The 16,976-nt window shown below is 40.3% G+C and overlaps 1 protein-coding gene across 2 annotated transcripts in view; it reads right to left on the reverse strand.

Moving 5' to 3' along the window:
- The window catches only part of RNF150 (ring finger protein 150), a 116,225-nt gene that overhangs the window by 34,407 nt on the left and 64,842 nt on the right, over positions 1-16,976 (reverse strand). For both annotated transcript variants that reach the window (XM_053941023.1, XM_053941022.1), the window contains exons 2-5: positions 13,704-13,954; positions 7,451-7,522; positions 6,995-7,077; positions 699-795 (exon numbers count right to left, since the gene is read on the reverse strand). In XM_053941023.1, coding sequence (XP_053796998.1) covers positions 699-795; positions 6,995-7,077; positions 7,451-7,522; positions 13,704-13,954 — 503 coding nt within the window. The remainder of the gene's footprint in view (positions 1-698; positions 796-6,994; positions 7,078-7,450; positions 7,523-13,703; positions 13,955-16,976) is intronic.

Here is a 16,976-nt window from a genome sequence, read left to right on the forward strand (position 1 = left end):
TCTGGCAGTTTCTAACCACGTTTGAATGTTCCAAATATCAAAGAGCTTAACAATTTCTTGTATGTCATGCGCTCCACCACATCCTTAGTAACTGGGAGAAATGGCTCTTAACTGGAATTAGGAAAGTACAGACCTTGCTTCAGATAGACTTTAAAGAGAAATCTGACAGAAAAAGGACTTGCATCCCCAGAATGAGCAGTTAGTTGTCCTTGGTGAGTGCAGCAAAGAAAATTTTATTTGCAGACTTCCCTGCTTTCAGATTTGAACCAAGGACACGATTAAAAAAATAAATCCAGTCCTGAAAGCTACGTGAAAGATTCTATAAATCCACCAAAACACCAGTGAACAATCTTCTGCTTCACCAAGCAGGCAGCCAGAGACACACAAATCCCAACACTCAACCAACACCCACACTCTTCCTTGCTAATATGAGTGGGATGCAGGACAGAGGTAGATAATAATTAATTGACGTTATAATTATTATCAGAGGTTGATAATAATCAATTATATGATAATATATATATAATATAACAATCAATTATATGATAATATAAATTATATTATAATATAATTATATTATAATATTCAATAATATGGCAAAAAGAGTGAGATGGGAACAGAGAGGCAAAGGCTAGGGATATACTCAGGTGGCTGGGGTTTCCATTCTGCCCTGATGGGCTGCTCTGCAAAGTGCTTACCGGAATCCCTAGAGCTTTTAGAATATTCATTTTACACATCGGGCAGGTACGATGGTCTAGCAGCCAGGGGTCTACACAGGACTTGTGGAAAAGATGCCTGCAATGAAAACCAGGATATCTTAATTCAAATGCACCACAGCACAATTTACCACTTAGCACCAGATGATTCTGAATTCTTTTCAGTGAGAGTATTTCAACTGGTGCGGTTCGTGACCTCTTCAAGGACTGCAGAACTAGGTCCTACACACACAAGGCTAAAATGATTCCTGCAGCAACTCAAGCACATTTGAATGTGTTTGAAATAGAAGATATAGATATTTAGAGACTTAGCGAAAATATACAAAATGCATTAGCAAACCCGATATTCTTTAAATGTTAAAGGTTGCCAGTAAACAAAAGCTGCTTGCTGGAAAAGGTAAAAATCATGTTAGTTTTTCTCAATAGTTCTACAGGCAAACCTGATTACACATCATTTAAATGTGAAGCCATTGAGGGTCTAGTATTTTTCAGGATAGAGGAATAAAGAAATAAATTGAATTAAAAAAAAAAAAAAAGATACTTTTCATTTAAACAGAAAAAAACAGTACAGTGCTTTTATAAATATTCTCTCTGACTTCCCCGCTCTTTAGAAGCTGCCCATCAGAGAGAGCTCCTACCCAATTTCCTGAAGGAATTGTTGCTAATCCTGTTCTGAGTCTGAAGTGACCACCAAGCAACTACCTGAGCCCTGTAGCTGCTGGGCACTACTTTTCCTAGACATTAATCAGGTGGAGCAACTGAAAGTTTCTTGTTTTAGCTTTGCCTTTAACAAACTGATAATGACTGTAGAGATCTTTAGTGTGTGTATGGCAGACTGTATTCTCTCTTGAGAGCATGTTCTGTTACTATGAATATTAGAAAACATTTCTTCACCCAAAGGGTGGTCAGGCATTGGAACAGGCTGCCCAAGGAAGTGGCATCTGGAGGTATTTTATGATATGTGGATGTGGCACATGAGCACATGCTTTAGTGGTGGGCTTGGCAGTGCTGGGTCTATTGTTAGACTTGAAATACCTAAATATCTGTAAGATCCTAAGGCTCTGCCTGGAGCACGGCACATACCAGTCTCTACAAGGAAATGCAATCTCTGAGAAAGCCAGAGTCACCTAATGTACCAAAATCACTCTAAATATTTAACTGCTACTGATTGAGCTGAATGGGTCAGCAGATGCATTGTATCAGTGCACGGGAAATTATTGCCTTCCTGTCCTTTGTATCACTTTATACAACTATGAGAAAGGGCAAACACATTCTTGGAAGTTCAATCTAGTCTAATTATATCAGTTGCCCGGGGTATCAAATCTCATTTGATCCTGTATGTCAACATGATTAATCAAATGAAGCATTGTGATATTTGAAGTTTAAGCCGCTACTTCACTAGCCTTACTGAAGTTCAAAGCTGTACCTCCAAACACGACCTGGCCTAATGGATAGCAACAAATGAACCAGATTTTGGTCTCTGTCCTGCTTAACATTTCCTTCCTTCGGTCTTAGGAGGGGCATGTCCAGCACATCATCAGACAAGCATTCTGAATAGGTGAAAGCATAAAGATACACATTCTTAGGCGTGTCTGATTTTACATTTAGAAGTCTAACCAACAGATTTTCTTGAGTTTGTTAATTCAATGTTAATTCATGATGTCTTATCTTTCAGCTACATGAAATAATACTGAAATTCTTGCCAGTGATTGGTTTTCTTTATTAAGAAATTAATTATATAATCACATTCATAAATATGCATATCACCAAACATCTGAAGCATGTTTGTGCCAAAATAATCAGGCCCATTTACAAAACCTGAGATATTTATTAATCTCTCAGAAAACAAAACAGATTTCCAAAATCTGGTTTGAATAAAAATTACATAGTTTCCACCAAGGTATTTTACCATAGACCAGAAAATCCCCTTTTGTTTTCAAGTTCCAGCTTTGAAAGCCTCAGTCAAACTGGGGTTCATATCCAGAGAATTTCATGATGTTTGTTCATCATCAAAAGCTTGGAACACTTTCATGCCTTAAAGACTTTAAAATCTGAAGTTCAGTGTTCCTAAAGTTGGCTTCAAAAACAATATTCTAAAATAAATCCTAACAATGACAAGTAATTTAAAAACATGACAGATCTTGTCACTTTGCACATCTCAATACTAATTTAGCACAGTGTATTATGACTCAATTAATTTCAGATTTAATATGTACTACAGAGGGAACTTGATTCTTTGACAGAAAGCCACAGAATAATGGAATGCTACTGAAAATCAGATAAAGATTTGCCTTCTCAAACTTTTGTACTGCATTATACAATTAGAGCTCTTATAATATCTATTTTGAACATGTAAACATTTGTGCAGAAAAGCAAGGTGGCAGGTTTTGCAGATCTGGATTTGAAAGTTTATTAGGTGTAGCACTATGTATTATGGCATTCAACAAATTGCCAGTTGTTTTATGTTCCAAATTCAAGCAAAAGAAGGGTCAGCATAAAGTAAAACGAGAGCAACTGCAGAATTTCACTGTCACATGGTAAGAGAAAGATGTAAAAATATCAACTGCAACAAAAATCCCTCCCTTTGCAGTTCCGACTGATGCAAGTTTTAAATGGAAGGAGAGGATAGAGCCATCATGGGTGATTTCAGAAGTAATGACCCATACAGGAAGACAGTAAGAGATGTTTCAAGCTCAGGCTCAGGACATGGCTTTGACAATCAAAGTCAAAGCTAGAAAAAAAAAAAAGCAGGTTTTTTTCCGTATTATGTGCAACCACATTCATTGCAAAACGATGTTGATTTGGATGAGTTGAAAAGTTTCTCAAAAGAACTGCAATTGATTAGTTGACAGAGAGGAAGGCGAGATGTTGTCACAACCTCATACAAAAAGATTTTCACAAGGGAAAGGAAACAACCGTCCCCTACCTCTCCCAGGGATAAGAAGCACAAAGATGTTGTTTAAACTGCAGCAAGTGAGATCCAGGTTACACAATAAGAAAAGCTGTGCCACAGTCAAGGTAACGAAGCACTGCAATAAATTATCAGGGGGTTTGCAGTCTTCATCCCAGGAGACTGCAGAGTGTGTTGGAAAAAGCTGCCAAGAACGACACGTGCGTGCCAGTGCCTCTGTGCTTTTCCAGAGGTGGTGGCCTCCTGGGATCCCTCCTGCACTCTCCTGTGGCTGCACATGGCTCTGCAAAGCTCACAGAGCACAAAGTCCCAGAGCATTCCATTTACTATTACCTAAAGAGCACTTCGCATTTTTTAACTAGACATTGCTTTAGTTTGAAATGCATTTATGTTTTTTTTTAAAGACGCAATTTTAATAATACAAGGAAAAGAATCATGTTGCACTCAGCCCAAAATAATAATAACAATAATAATAGTAATAATGATAATGATGATGATGATGATGATGATGATTTCAGTACAACTATTGTAAGGTGTTCAGCTTGCCAATAATTTTGAGAGGCTTTTTTTCCAGATTAAGGGAAACTGTTCTCCTCCCACCTTCCACTCCTAGTCTCACCTATGCAGAAAGAGAGGTACATCCCTGATAACCCTAAATAAGAGCATCAGTTGCCTGGATTAGACCTAGGGCTGAAGTAAAGGATTTAGAATTTTTGTGAGAGACTGAGTAGCACTGCAGTATTCAACAAGAAGGTTTGATATTTTGGGGGGTGCATGTGCAGTATTATTTACTTCTGAGGAGGACAAAAGAAGATGATGAGGGTGAGAGGAAGGAATCAAAGGGAAGAATGTGTGTGACAAAATAATTTTCACAGGAAACTAATAAAAAGAGAAAGCAGGAGTGAAAATTCTCTGTTTCACTGGAGTGAAGGTTCAGGGGAAAAGAACAAGCTGGAATGAGGTCAGAGAATGTGTTTATTGGTGAAAGAAATGAAACAGCGAAAAAAAAAAAGAACCTATGAGGCACTCGGCAGAGATAAGGCTGAAAGAAATGTCTTGCCTCTCTGTAGAAGTTTAGTAAAGTCAGTAAAAGTTTAGTAAAAGGCACACACTGGGAGCAGCAGGACCAGTACCTTCTCCAGAGCTAGAGCAGAAAAGGCAATGTTGTTTTGAAACTGGAGATGGAAGACAAGCAGAATGAAGTAGGGCCGTGACGAGAGATGTCACTCTGGGAACAATAAACTTGGTTACATTTGATTTTGTGGCAGTGCCCTTAAAGACAACTTCAGAGATGTTTGCTACCATTAAACTTAAAACCGACTGCAAGTCAACACTTTTTACTTCTACCAAGTGTCATTCCTTATTTATTTAATACACTCTGTAGAGTGAAGTTTGTTACTACAGCCAGTTGTGGGAGCTGCCTGATGAAGACAAAGAGGAAGAAGCACAAGTTCACTTGGAATTCTCCTCTGAGCTTTCCAGAGTGGGGTACACAAAAACACCTATCCCAGTGCCAGCAGAAAAGAGAAGACATTTGGGAAAACAGCCCAAGTCCTAGTAAACATGACTTTTTGACTTCAGAGTTCATCCACTGCTATATGGAGGCTTAATGAGGTTCCTGTGTTAGAAAATGCACACAGCTTAACTGAGGATGCTGGAGCAGGAAAACTACAGAGCCTGTGGGTCTTTATCAAGATATAACACACTCCTACTCACTTCACAGAAACAGAAATTAATCCACTTTCCTTTTTGTTCTGGATGAGGAGATGAGTTTGAAAACAGCAGAAAGAAACATGAGTACTATTTCATGTTTCAGAAGTTCAAACCCGTGCAAGTATGTAAAATACTGCCCTTGCAGTTTGTGCAGCAGGAAAGCCAGGGTTGGTGAAATAGCTGCTTGAGAAAGATCTTTGAGCTTCTATAATTCCAGACTGCTAAGGCTCAGACTGTGGGTATTTTACAAGACAGTTCTGCTACTGCTACCCTTTTAGCATGAGTCATTTTCTGGGTGACCTTTTAAGTCAGCCAAGAGCTAAACACCACCTGTTAACTCTGTGTTTCCTATTCACTCTGCTTGACGCAATGCTGTGGATTACAAAGGCTCATTGAATTATGAGGTGGGACACAAGTGAAAGCTAAAGCTTAGACATATATTTAAGCTGTTGTAGATCTACCTCAAAACACTGCCTATCTCTATCATGCAACATTTCCAAGTTTTATTCTGCTTCTGTGCAAACAGGATTGATGCCAAACCAAGGTCCTCATTTTCTGGTAATTTCTCATTTTTCCGTATTTCTGCTTCATGAAGTGACGTGTTTCTGTCTGCTTATAGAAAAAAAAAAGAGTTCACATGCAATTTGTCATTGTGGGGGATTTACAGTAGGTCAAATTTATGATTAATCTGTTGCTTTGTGTTAGCCATTTAGTGATGGCAGTAAACAGATTCAATGAATCACATGAACTAACAGAAATGGACAGCTTGTAACATTCAAATATCTACTAGGGTACAACATAGCAGGAAAATAAACAAGTATTTCGGTTTCTCAAGCCAGTGAACATGACTCAGGAGAAGAAAGAAGTTCTATTGAAAAAAATAAAATCTCTGCTCTATATGTGCAGCACTTCATATCTGTATTTCTGTGGAAATCAAACCCTTGCTGTTGCTCTCCTAGGGGCAACTGATCCTAGGAAATTTCTTAAGAAATTGATTTCCTTAGAGAAATCCTCCATTAGGTAACACTTCACAAATGACAGTGCAATAGCACAGAGATGAATACAGCTGTTAGGAGTGGCTAGGGGCTGCACTCCTGTGTCACATCACTGTGGGTGGATGTGCTGCACAGGGCATCTTCACATGAGGCGTGTTTTACTCGCTGCATCTCTTTCTATGGCTGGGGATTTTTTTCTGACAAAAGTCATCTTTTTCTCAGGCCCAGGATAACAAAAGAAGTAGCTCGATCGGAAGCAGGAGCCTGCTCTATCCCTGGCTGCTGTGGCCAGGACTCACCTTCAAGTCAGAGGCAAATTCTCCTAAGGCATTTATTAGAATTAAAAAAAAAAAACAGTGAGGAAAACAGATGAATCAAAGCTTTAGTTTAAAAATCCTACTGAAGACTTTGTTATAGGCTCAGGTCGGACAAAATTTCTGACTACCATACTAAACCCTCAGCGTCTCACCACCATCACTAGTTTCATTTCACGTTGAATAAAGAGGCATTTCAGATATCTTTACCAACAGATTTGGAATAGGCCAAAATAATAAACTCACCCTTCCCTCCCCAATTTCTCAGGTAGTCTCATCAGTGTGAAACTGAGAGCAGAGACTGTCTTGAAGAGATTTTTAGAGGTAAAAGCACATTCAATTTACCTGCAAGGCAATATCCTGACAACATCATTGGGCTTGTAGCCTTCGATACAAACAGCACAGTTATCAAAGTCTGGCTCAGTCTCCTAGAGGAAAGAGAATATTCATCATATTCATTTTTTATTTTGTTAGCTAATCTCCTCATACAAGAGCCTATGTGACGAAGTAAAACAGTCACTGAAGCAGATTGCAAATCCAGTCATGCGTTTCAAAACCAGCAAGTCAGATTTTCTGACATGTTTCCAGCTGGAAACTTGCACTGGGAAGCATGCAGATTTAGTTGGTATGTTTTAACTTTCGGAATTTTCTTCATCTTGAACCGAATCACCCTCTCCCCCACCCGAAGGACACAGTAGCTAAATAAGCAATTGGCATTTCTGTTCTGCCTCATTGTCCCAGAGGTCTGAAGGAATCCTCAACACAGAGTTTAATTTAGCAACAAGCATTTTGAAAAATTACCTTGTCACCTTTCCTGATCGTCCTGACTTGCAGCTTGCTGATTGCTTTCTTCGCAGCATCTCCAAGCCGGCGCTGCAATACAAAATTTGCTCTTAAGCAAAGGGCATCTCTTCATGCAGATATCAAAACTTTTTCTCCCTAGGCTTCTTAATAATTTTAAGTACATGTAACAGCACAGTGTATAAATATAAACATAATAATTCATAAAAAGGGCACAGTAGGTGTGCTACACTGCAGCAGTGCCTACCAATGTGGGTAACAAGTCCATTATTTGGTTATCTTACTTCTTCCCTCTCTTTTTTTAATGACACTTGTTAAAAAAAAAAAAATACCGGGCAGTTGGCGCAGTGAGTGCTGAACTTTATTTCATTGTTCTATAACTAGTTCGTGGTCTTCAGCAAGATACAACTTCTGAAAGTGACCTGTTAATTTTTTAACAACAGAAACTCTGAACAATCTCTCCTGTCTTTTTTTCCTGCAATACAGATTTGCCTACTTTATAAAAACGAGGTGGAAGCATCTGCAGTTTCTTACAGGTAAAGCACTATAATGGTCCTGCAGTAACATCCTGTCCATACATAACCATTTGCTCATTCTTTGCCTTTCTATCATTCCCTCCAGTGGACCATAAAGTGATTACCCACGTGATGTTTCTGACTGTTCTCCCATATTTCCAAAACACTGTTACCGTGCTGGCAGGGTCACAGCCACCAGGATTAAAGTATGTAATAACAGCCTGACACAAAACACCCTGTCCTCAGACACTGAAGATGGACGTGTCTGCTCCTTGCAAGAGGCTGGGAAGATCACAGGGCAGTTCACACAGTCACTGGTCAGCACCCTGTGCTACGGAGCTTCCTCCTGTAGCAGCGCTCCAAGGGCTTGGCTGCTCACTTGCAGCAACAAGGCAGTCTGGAGACAGACTCACAGGCTGGAAAAGTCTTTGGGAGGTCATGTATTCCCACCCCCTGCTCAAGGCTGGGTCAACTTCAAAGTCAGAGCTGTGTTAGTCAAGTTTTGACTATCTCCAAGAAAGGAGATTTCACAACCTCTGCGGGTAATTTGTTCCAGCGCTTAACCAATCTCAGCCTTTTTTCTTCTCTAAACATACTAATGGAATTTCCCTTTCTGGTAATTTGTGACCATTACCCTGTGCACTTCCAGGAAGAGGCTGATTCTGACTCCTCTCTGGCCACCCTTTTTGCAGCTGGAAGCAGAGCCCTTCCTCCTCCTCGGCTCCCCACCCAGCTTGGTATGCTCCCTTCACTCCTCCTCAGATGCCACGTGCTTCTGCCTCCAGACCATACTGGTGACCCTGCTTTGGGCACTCCCCGTTTTTTCTATGCCTCTCTCACATGGTTTCATGCAGCAACGCCCACTCCAATGTCTTCTTTATAACAGTTCATGATACAGTACGTTCCAATTTGCCACCAATAAATGACTTGAACTCTTCCCTTCACCTCCTCTCCCCAGCCACATTTCCAGCCATGTGTTCCTGGAGAAGAGAGAGACTTATGGCCTTTGGTGATTCAGAAGACATTCAACTTTCTGAGCTGGGAAATTCTTGTGCCAGAGTTCAGAGGGGCCTGTCAGCAGGAAGGATTTCCAGCTGGAGGGGGTGAGAGCATGAGGCCAAAAACAGAAGGAAGTTTGATGTTTATAAGTTGATTTCTATTTATACACAGTATATTTATATTTATATTTATATTTATATTTATATTTATATTTATATTTATATTTATATTTATATTTATATTTATATTTATATTTATAGATAGGTTTATAAAGAGATTTATATTTATATTTATAGACATATTTATAAAGAGATTTATATTTATATTTATTTTGTAAGTTGAGACCTAATCACCACACAGATATGGCCAGTAAATTGCCACTTTGGTCTTCAGATTCAATTAAAATCACTGAAAAAATTTAGAGAGTAAGCTTATTGGATTGGAAAGGCTGACAAAACATATGCAATATTGAAAGCAGAGTGCAATTTCAGATCTGGCTAAAGAAGTGAAAACAATCTTGGCTATCAGGAGATTTACATATGAGCTTTCCAGCAACTTAATTATTGTATGTGAAGGAATATCTTGTAGTTAGACAAGGTCTCTTTCTGTGGTCCATTTTTCTCAGAGCCTCCCTTAAATAAAAGAATCAGTGAGAGCTGGAAACATTTCTTGTCAGCTATTTGGTTCTTTAATGTAAATCAAAGATAGACTGATAACATGCAGCAAGACAAGAGCCATTATGTCATGCTTCAGAAAGTGCTTGTGATCCCTTTTTATCATTATTATTACTTTAATAAATGCAATGTCTCAGTTCTTTTTTGCACATTCTTGAGGGGGAAAGGACAAGATTAAAAACTCATGTACATCTTTGATCTGCTTGCTTTCATGTTTGCTTTCTCTTTTCTATTGTAAACAGATAAGTTCTTAACTTACATGTAAATGAGAGTAATTTAGTTTTTGAAAGAACAGGAATTTCTTGGACTGAAGCCATACTTTCAAAGGATTCTCCCACTTGAATGCAAGGCATGCTATCAATAACCAATTATTTTTCCTAAAAGATAAGAGGCGTTGCAGCAGTTTAAGGGTTTAAAGTGAGGCTTAGAGATTTACAGTCATAAATCTCATAATCTCATTAGCAATGCTGCAACATTCAGTACTGGACTGGAAGGAGTTAAGCATGTCAGATGCAGTGGTCTTGAGGAGATGGCAATGCTCATTAAAAAGGAAGGACAGTCGCATGGAAAGCACCACTTATGTGCTCCTGAGAAAGTAAAAATGCTGTGGAAGAGAAGTTGCAGTAAGTGCTTCTCCCTTAATGGCCTTACCAAACTTTCACCTTTGCAAGGAGACCACCTTGTGCCTTGTGCAGAACGAGATGCATCACCAGCACGAGGTATCAGGCACATCTTTCCACAGACAAAGGTTGCAGACTCCATCATGGGAAGCATCTTCCCAAACTGCTTCAAAGATTGACATCCCTATTCAGTGGCCCAAAACTCTCATTCCAAGCCACAGCCACCAGTCTTCCTTCTCAGATAAATGCCCTACATGCATTTATCACATACTGAAGATTAAACTAGGACACAAAAGATCCTCCTCAAGTCCAGTGCAATGGACCTGCTTTGGCTTCCACTGTCCTGCAAAACTTGAGGAGTCCAACCAGTTTCAAAATGACTGTGTAGAAAACATCCTCTGAACAAGAAGCCAGTGGAAAGGAGGGACATGGAAAAAATGTGGTAAATAAATCTGGCACTGAAACTGGCATCCTCTCTTCATTTTCCCGACTCACAAACAATAAAAAGAGAACCCTACTATTACTGGTGAAATATGAAATCTGACAGACTGACAGGGCTGGTTTGTTGTTGTTGTAGCTGTTTTTAAGTCTGTGCCCTGGCTGTCACAGGGCTGTAACATCAGGTTATATTTTGCTGAATTACCTCTGGAACTTGTCATGTAATTCTAAACTGCTTCTAATTAGTTCTGCAATGTGATATCTCTTGATTTAAACAATTTCCACAGCCTTTTACGAAATCTCTCAACTCTCTCATCTTCAGGAGCCCTCCAGGAACAAGCTACTGAGGAAACAGATTTTCTTACACAAATTTATTCTCTTCATGTCAAAAGGATTTATCGTCAAGGCAACGACCAACTTCCTGGACATCTTGTTAGGTGGAAAAAAAAGGTTCAATCATGTGAATATTACTACCTATCTTCTACTTCCATATGTAATGTACAGTTGTCTGTGCTAGAGGTACTCTTAAAAATTAAATGTGTTAAAATAAAAATTGATATCTCACCATGTTTGTAGCTGACACCCTGGCTGTAGGTGCACAAGCCCATAGCGGAAGACAATTCTGTGCTCTACTGCATTGATTCTCAGCCAGGTTGGGATGAATAGGCCCTGGCATTCAGTAAGAATCTTTGAAATCCTGATTCTCCACTCATCAAAATCAGGCACCTAATTGGAGTAAGCTGTGCCTTCCTCCTGGTACGTGAACTTAGATTTTGCACACATGACGAGGAAGAGTGGTGGCTGAAGATGTAGATGGACTATGTCCAGGTTTCATCTCACTGTGGAGTCACAGGAAATGATTCCAGGAGATTTTTCAGTCTTTCTAGCTGCCTCTCCCAATGGCTGGACTCATTGCTTTCTTGATGGATAACTAAATCAGTTTGTTTTGGATTTACTGCTTGCTCAGAAACTTACGCCTAATGAAAGAAGGGAAGAGGACCTGGATAGGAGAGTCACCATACAGAGAAGAACTAGACAAAAGTGTTTATGAGGCTTGACAAAAGGACAGTATGGTTTTAATCAGAAATTTGTGATCCCATCCTTGAGCTACAAGAAAATGTGTCATAGTAAAAAAAAAACCCAGAACTTGATGGAAAACAAAAAGGAACACTCATGGGAAGGGCAAGAGCAAGCTGAGCTCTTCTGAACTACCTACATCATTATATTCCATAGCCAGCACTAAAAGAAACAAAACTAAAAAGCCACAGCAACCCATTAAAACAAATAATAGAGTTTTGTTTGTATATTGCTAGCATTTTCATATGAAAAGAGCTAATAAAAGAGATTAGATGTCAGACAAAACTGTATGAAGAAAATTGCACGAAAACTTTTTAGGTTGCCCCTTATTATTGCCCAGTCTTGCCCTCCAAAAGAATAATATTAGTAATTAATAATATGTAAATACTTAGGAGGCACCCTTTCTAATTCTTCTAAAGAACAGAACTAGTATAATAGCCAAGTTATTAAAACCCCTCCATAGGACAACTGCTTGTGTACATGCGGTCTCATTCAAACTTTGGAAAGAAAATACTGGAAAGGAAATATGTTTGAACATATAAACACATTAGCTTCAAACTATAATATATTACCTGAATGAGCTTCTTATTTTGCTGCGTTTCATGTTTGTGTACATCTATTTACACTGCTAAGCTGCCTGTATAATTACTTGACTGAAAGTACACTTACTCACACACACAAATTAGGCATGCATGTGCTTTTGCAGACAAAGCATCTAAAAATCATCACAGCCGTTGCAGATTCACAGTGAATCTGCTGCCAATGATGTTCAAATTCCAGCTGGGATAGTCTCATTCTTGCTATCCAAAATTTCAGAGTGTATATTTCAGTGGAAAATACATTCTTTCTGTCTGTAAACACAGAGTAGCTGCTCTCTAGCTCAGAGGATGCCTGAATTTCAGTGGGGGAAGGCGAGGGATTCCTACACGAAAAGTATTTGTTGCAGAGCGTGTAGCAGGGCTTTTCACTACAAGATGATTATTAATACTCTGAGTTTTACCTTTTCTGCAGAATAAGCAAGGCAACCCTCCTGGCCCTGGCAGTAATTTATTGAGGGTTCAGAAACCTCTCTGAATTACAATGCATTTTTTACACTGCAGTAAAATGGTTATCTCTTCAAATTTCATACACTGATGACATTTTCTACCATACCATTGGAATTAAATGTACAAGCCTCAGCTTCCCAGTTCTGCTGAGACAGTTGCATCTGGCCAAGAAAATATTAAATTTATTATTATTGTTGCTATTATTATTCACTGCTGAACTACCATAAAGATGGGCAGTGCTTTATAAAACCACTGCTACTGACTTCTCCTCAGCTCTATAGGCTTTTTATCTCTTTCAAGGGCTTTGGACAAGATGCCAAAACCAATAACAATGGTTTAATAACATTAGTGGCTATCACTACAGTTCTGTTCAGTGATCATTGTCAAATAAAGAGGGACAAGTTTGTCTTTCTAGCCCAAGACCCTTCTAAGGAAGCATTAAAGTGAGAATAGGGTTTTTTTCCCCTTTCTTCCCTTATAATGAACATTGCTTCACACACACATACCTCACAATGTTTTAGTCAGCATTTTGATCTCAAGGGTCCTTGGTTATATACATTGCTATGACTTTTGGCTATATGTACCACAACAATATTTTCACAAATAAACATCACCTTTCTGTCTATTTTTTTTTTTTGTGTTTTGCATAAGGAAAAAACCCCATAATATACATGCATTTTTTTTCTTGAATCCCATCTATATTGACATAAGTCTTGGATTTTCCCAGCCAGAGTAATTTTTATATTCCTATTCTTTTCACTTTCTTGGGCTTTCTTTCGGTTTTCTGTTTTTACTATGCATCGACAGTTTCTTTACCTTTTACTTCTGCAATAAGTCCCGTGGTGATTTTTGGAAACGCAAACGGTGATTCCAGCCCTGCTCACCTGATTTCTGTCTCTGGCATTTGCGTAGCGGAATCTCTGGATGTAGTAGAAGACCAGCCACGCCAAGGAGATGATCATCAGCACAATGAAGGAGATGGAGACGAACACCACCGAGGTCCGGCTGACGTACTTCTGCAGGTTGCGTGTCCCGATGGTTATGTACATCATCACAGTAATGTTCCTCTCCAGGAGGCTCACTATCTCTTTTCCTTTGGGTTCAGGAATCATTATTGCTACAACATCTTCTAAGCCTATCAGACAGAGAGAGAAAAGGAAGCTTAAGTTAAACAAGTGATCACCAAATGGCAATCATAGAATCACAGAGTATCCTGAGTTGGAAGGGACTCACAAAGATCACTGAAGTCCAACTCCTGGCCCTGCACAGGACATCCCAAGAATTCCACCATGTACCTGAGAACTTGGTCCAAATGCTTCTTGAACTCTGTCATGCTTGGTTCTGTGACCACTTCCCTGGGGAGGCTGTTCCAGTGCCCAACCACCCTTTGGGTGAAACATCTTTGCTTAATATCCAACTTAAATCTCCAACCTAAATATCCAACCTAAATCTCTCCTGACACAACTTCATGCCATTTCTTCAGGTCCCATAACTGCTCACTGGAGAGAAGAGATCGGTGCCTGCCCCGCTGTTTCCCCTCCTGATGAAGTTATAACTGCAGTGAGGTCTCCCCTCAGTCCCCTCCAGGCTGAACAGGCCAAGTGACCTCAGCCACTCCTCATACAACTTCCCCTCAAGGCCCTTCACCATCCTCGTGGCCCTCCTTTGCACACTCGCTAATGGCTCCGCGTCTTTTTTCTATCGTGGCACCCCAAACTGCCCCCAGCGCTGGAGCTGAGGCGGCCCCTGTGCAGAGCAGAGCAGAGCAGGACAATGCCCTCCCTTGCCCAGCTGGCCATGCTGTGCCTGATGCCCCCCAGGACACAGCTGCCCTCCTGGCTGCCAGGGCACTGCTGACTCACATCCAACTTTCCATCGAGCAGGACCCCCAGGGCCCTTTGCACAGCGCTGCTCTCCAGCCTCTCATTGCCCACTCTGTCCCCCAGTACATCCAGGGCTGCCCCATCCCACGTGCAGAATCTGCCACTGGCACTTGTTGAACTTCCTGCAGTTGGTGATTGCCCAGCCATCTGATTTGTCCACCTTCAGCAAAAAAGTAACAAGAAAGCAGTGCTTTCTTCTGCTCTTCCCTTCTGTTTACCAAGAGGGAAGTCAGATGGATCTGGTGAAGGTTTCAACTGAAAGCAGTTACACAGTGTTTTTCTACATACGAATCTTGGTGAGATATGTAAAATGTGTTCCATGGGTTGACATAAACACAGATTTCTAGCACTACTGAGGCTTATCTCGATGGTATTGCTGTAAACACTGCAAAAAGGGAGGTACACTGCATCCACCACTCCCTATACATTTATCACAGTCTGTTTTGCAGGGTCACGAGTCTGTCAGAGAAGCCCCTCCAAATTCTGCATTCAGATCAGAAACACTTTCAATCACAGATTCCCACATGGTTTCACAACTGGAATACGCCAAAGCATCACTGCTCTTGCACCAGGCTGGCAAACAAAGAGCAGCTCAGCATGTTCCCAGCGGCTCCCCACAGCCCAAGCCCATACAGCAATTTGGGACTCTTTGCTGGGAGCTTGACTCTCCAACTGACACAAGCTTAAAACCAAGATCACTGTTTAATTCCACAAAAAATTGTCTCTGCAGCCCAGATCAGCCCCTGACACAGCTTGCAGCATGGCCCCACAAGGATGCACGTCAGCGCAACTGAGGCAGCAAAATCCCACTAATGGGATGAAGCAGGGACTTCCTCCAGTCCTGCCAAGCCTTCTGTCATGTCCCTGTGAACTGGGCCCTCCACTGATCTAGCTCCACACCAGTTTTCCTTCCTGTACAGCACTGTTTGATGTTACTTCCATCACACATTGCTGAAACGATTTTCTTTTCTTTCTTTTCAATTTTAAGTCCCCTGTGTACACGAAATGTATGTGGTCTGAAATTATCTGGGATTCACCAGGTTGTTAAATGCCTTTTATGGCCTCACAAATAAACTACCACTGCTTTGCAGTTTAATATTAGGGATATTCTGTTCTTTCACTTCATGAAACAAGCATGCAGACAATTTTTACCTAAACTATATTTTGCAATAGCCAATTGTTCTAAGTAGTTAAGAACCGACAGGGTATATTGTAATGTAAAAATGTGCTAGGAACAACAGCAAATGAAATGATCACAAACTGGCATTTAGAAATGGAGGTGTGGGAGGGTGACTTGCATTTTCAACAGCATGCCTCTCCCTCCAAGCTGGTATCCAACGTGAGCTTCACCAGTGCAGTATTTTATGTTGGTCTTCCAAGTCCAGCTTAGACATTTCTTCAGAAACCCTGGGAGGTATAAACCAGGTTTTCAATTGGATTTGGATGCTGAAGGCCATGAGTTGTTCGGCAGGACTTTGGATATACACAGGGGGGTGGTGTTCAGCAGAAAACACTAATTGTGGTGGAAACTTTATAAAATTCTGCTGGATTAACGGGAGGTACTGAAATAACTGCTGCTGCTCACAGAAATCTGCTATGAAGCTGAGAACTGAACCCTCCTCTCTCAAGTCTCAGAGTAGAAGTGCAAACACCACCCCTCTTCCTCTCATGAGGCTTTCCATCATAATAATTCCCTGACTATGAACAGGTCAGTCAATGGATAGGGAGGATCAAATGTTTGGCTAAGTCAGGAGTTTTAGATATTCATGATTAAAACATAACCTTCCTGTTGATACTCTTCTATAAAGCATTATTGTTTTTCAGCTATTCTGCTTTATTTTTTTTCTACCAAGAGTCCACCATCAGCAGTCAAGAGAAATCTAGCCTTGCAACTCTTCTGATACCTATTTATTACAAAAGGCTAATGCAAACATTACCCTAATGGCCTAGGGAGAATTTGCCAAGTCTCAAAGTGGCTGAGAAGGGCACTGGTGCCATAGCAGTAATTTTCCTGCAGGCAAAAAAACAAATTGTCTGGAGCAGGGCTTAGCTGTCCACATGGCTTCCTTTGTTGTTTTCCTCATCTTTTAAAAAAATAAAAATTTTAAATTCATTCTACGGGAAAACCAAAGCACCAATCTCATGCATAGCCAAAAAGAACCCACAATTCAAAAATTCAACAGCCAAAATTACTGCATTTATTCAACTGCCCTCAAAAGCCACCACTCTGTCCAACTGACTTATCCAGTACTGACCTTTAACATCATTGTCAGT

The sequence above is a fragment of the Vidua chalybeata genome, chromosome 4, assembly GCF_026979565.1.
Source record: "Vidua chalybeata isolate OUT-0048 chromosome 4, bVidCha1 merged haplotype, whole genome shotgun sequence".
NCBI lineage: Eukaryota > Metazoa > Chordata > Aves > Passeriformes > Viduidae > Vidua > Vidua chalybeata.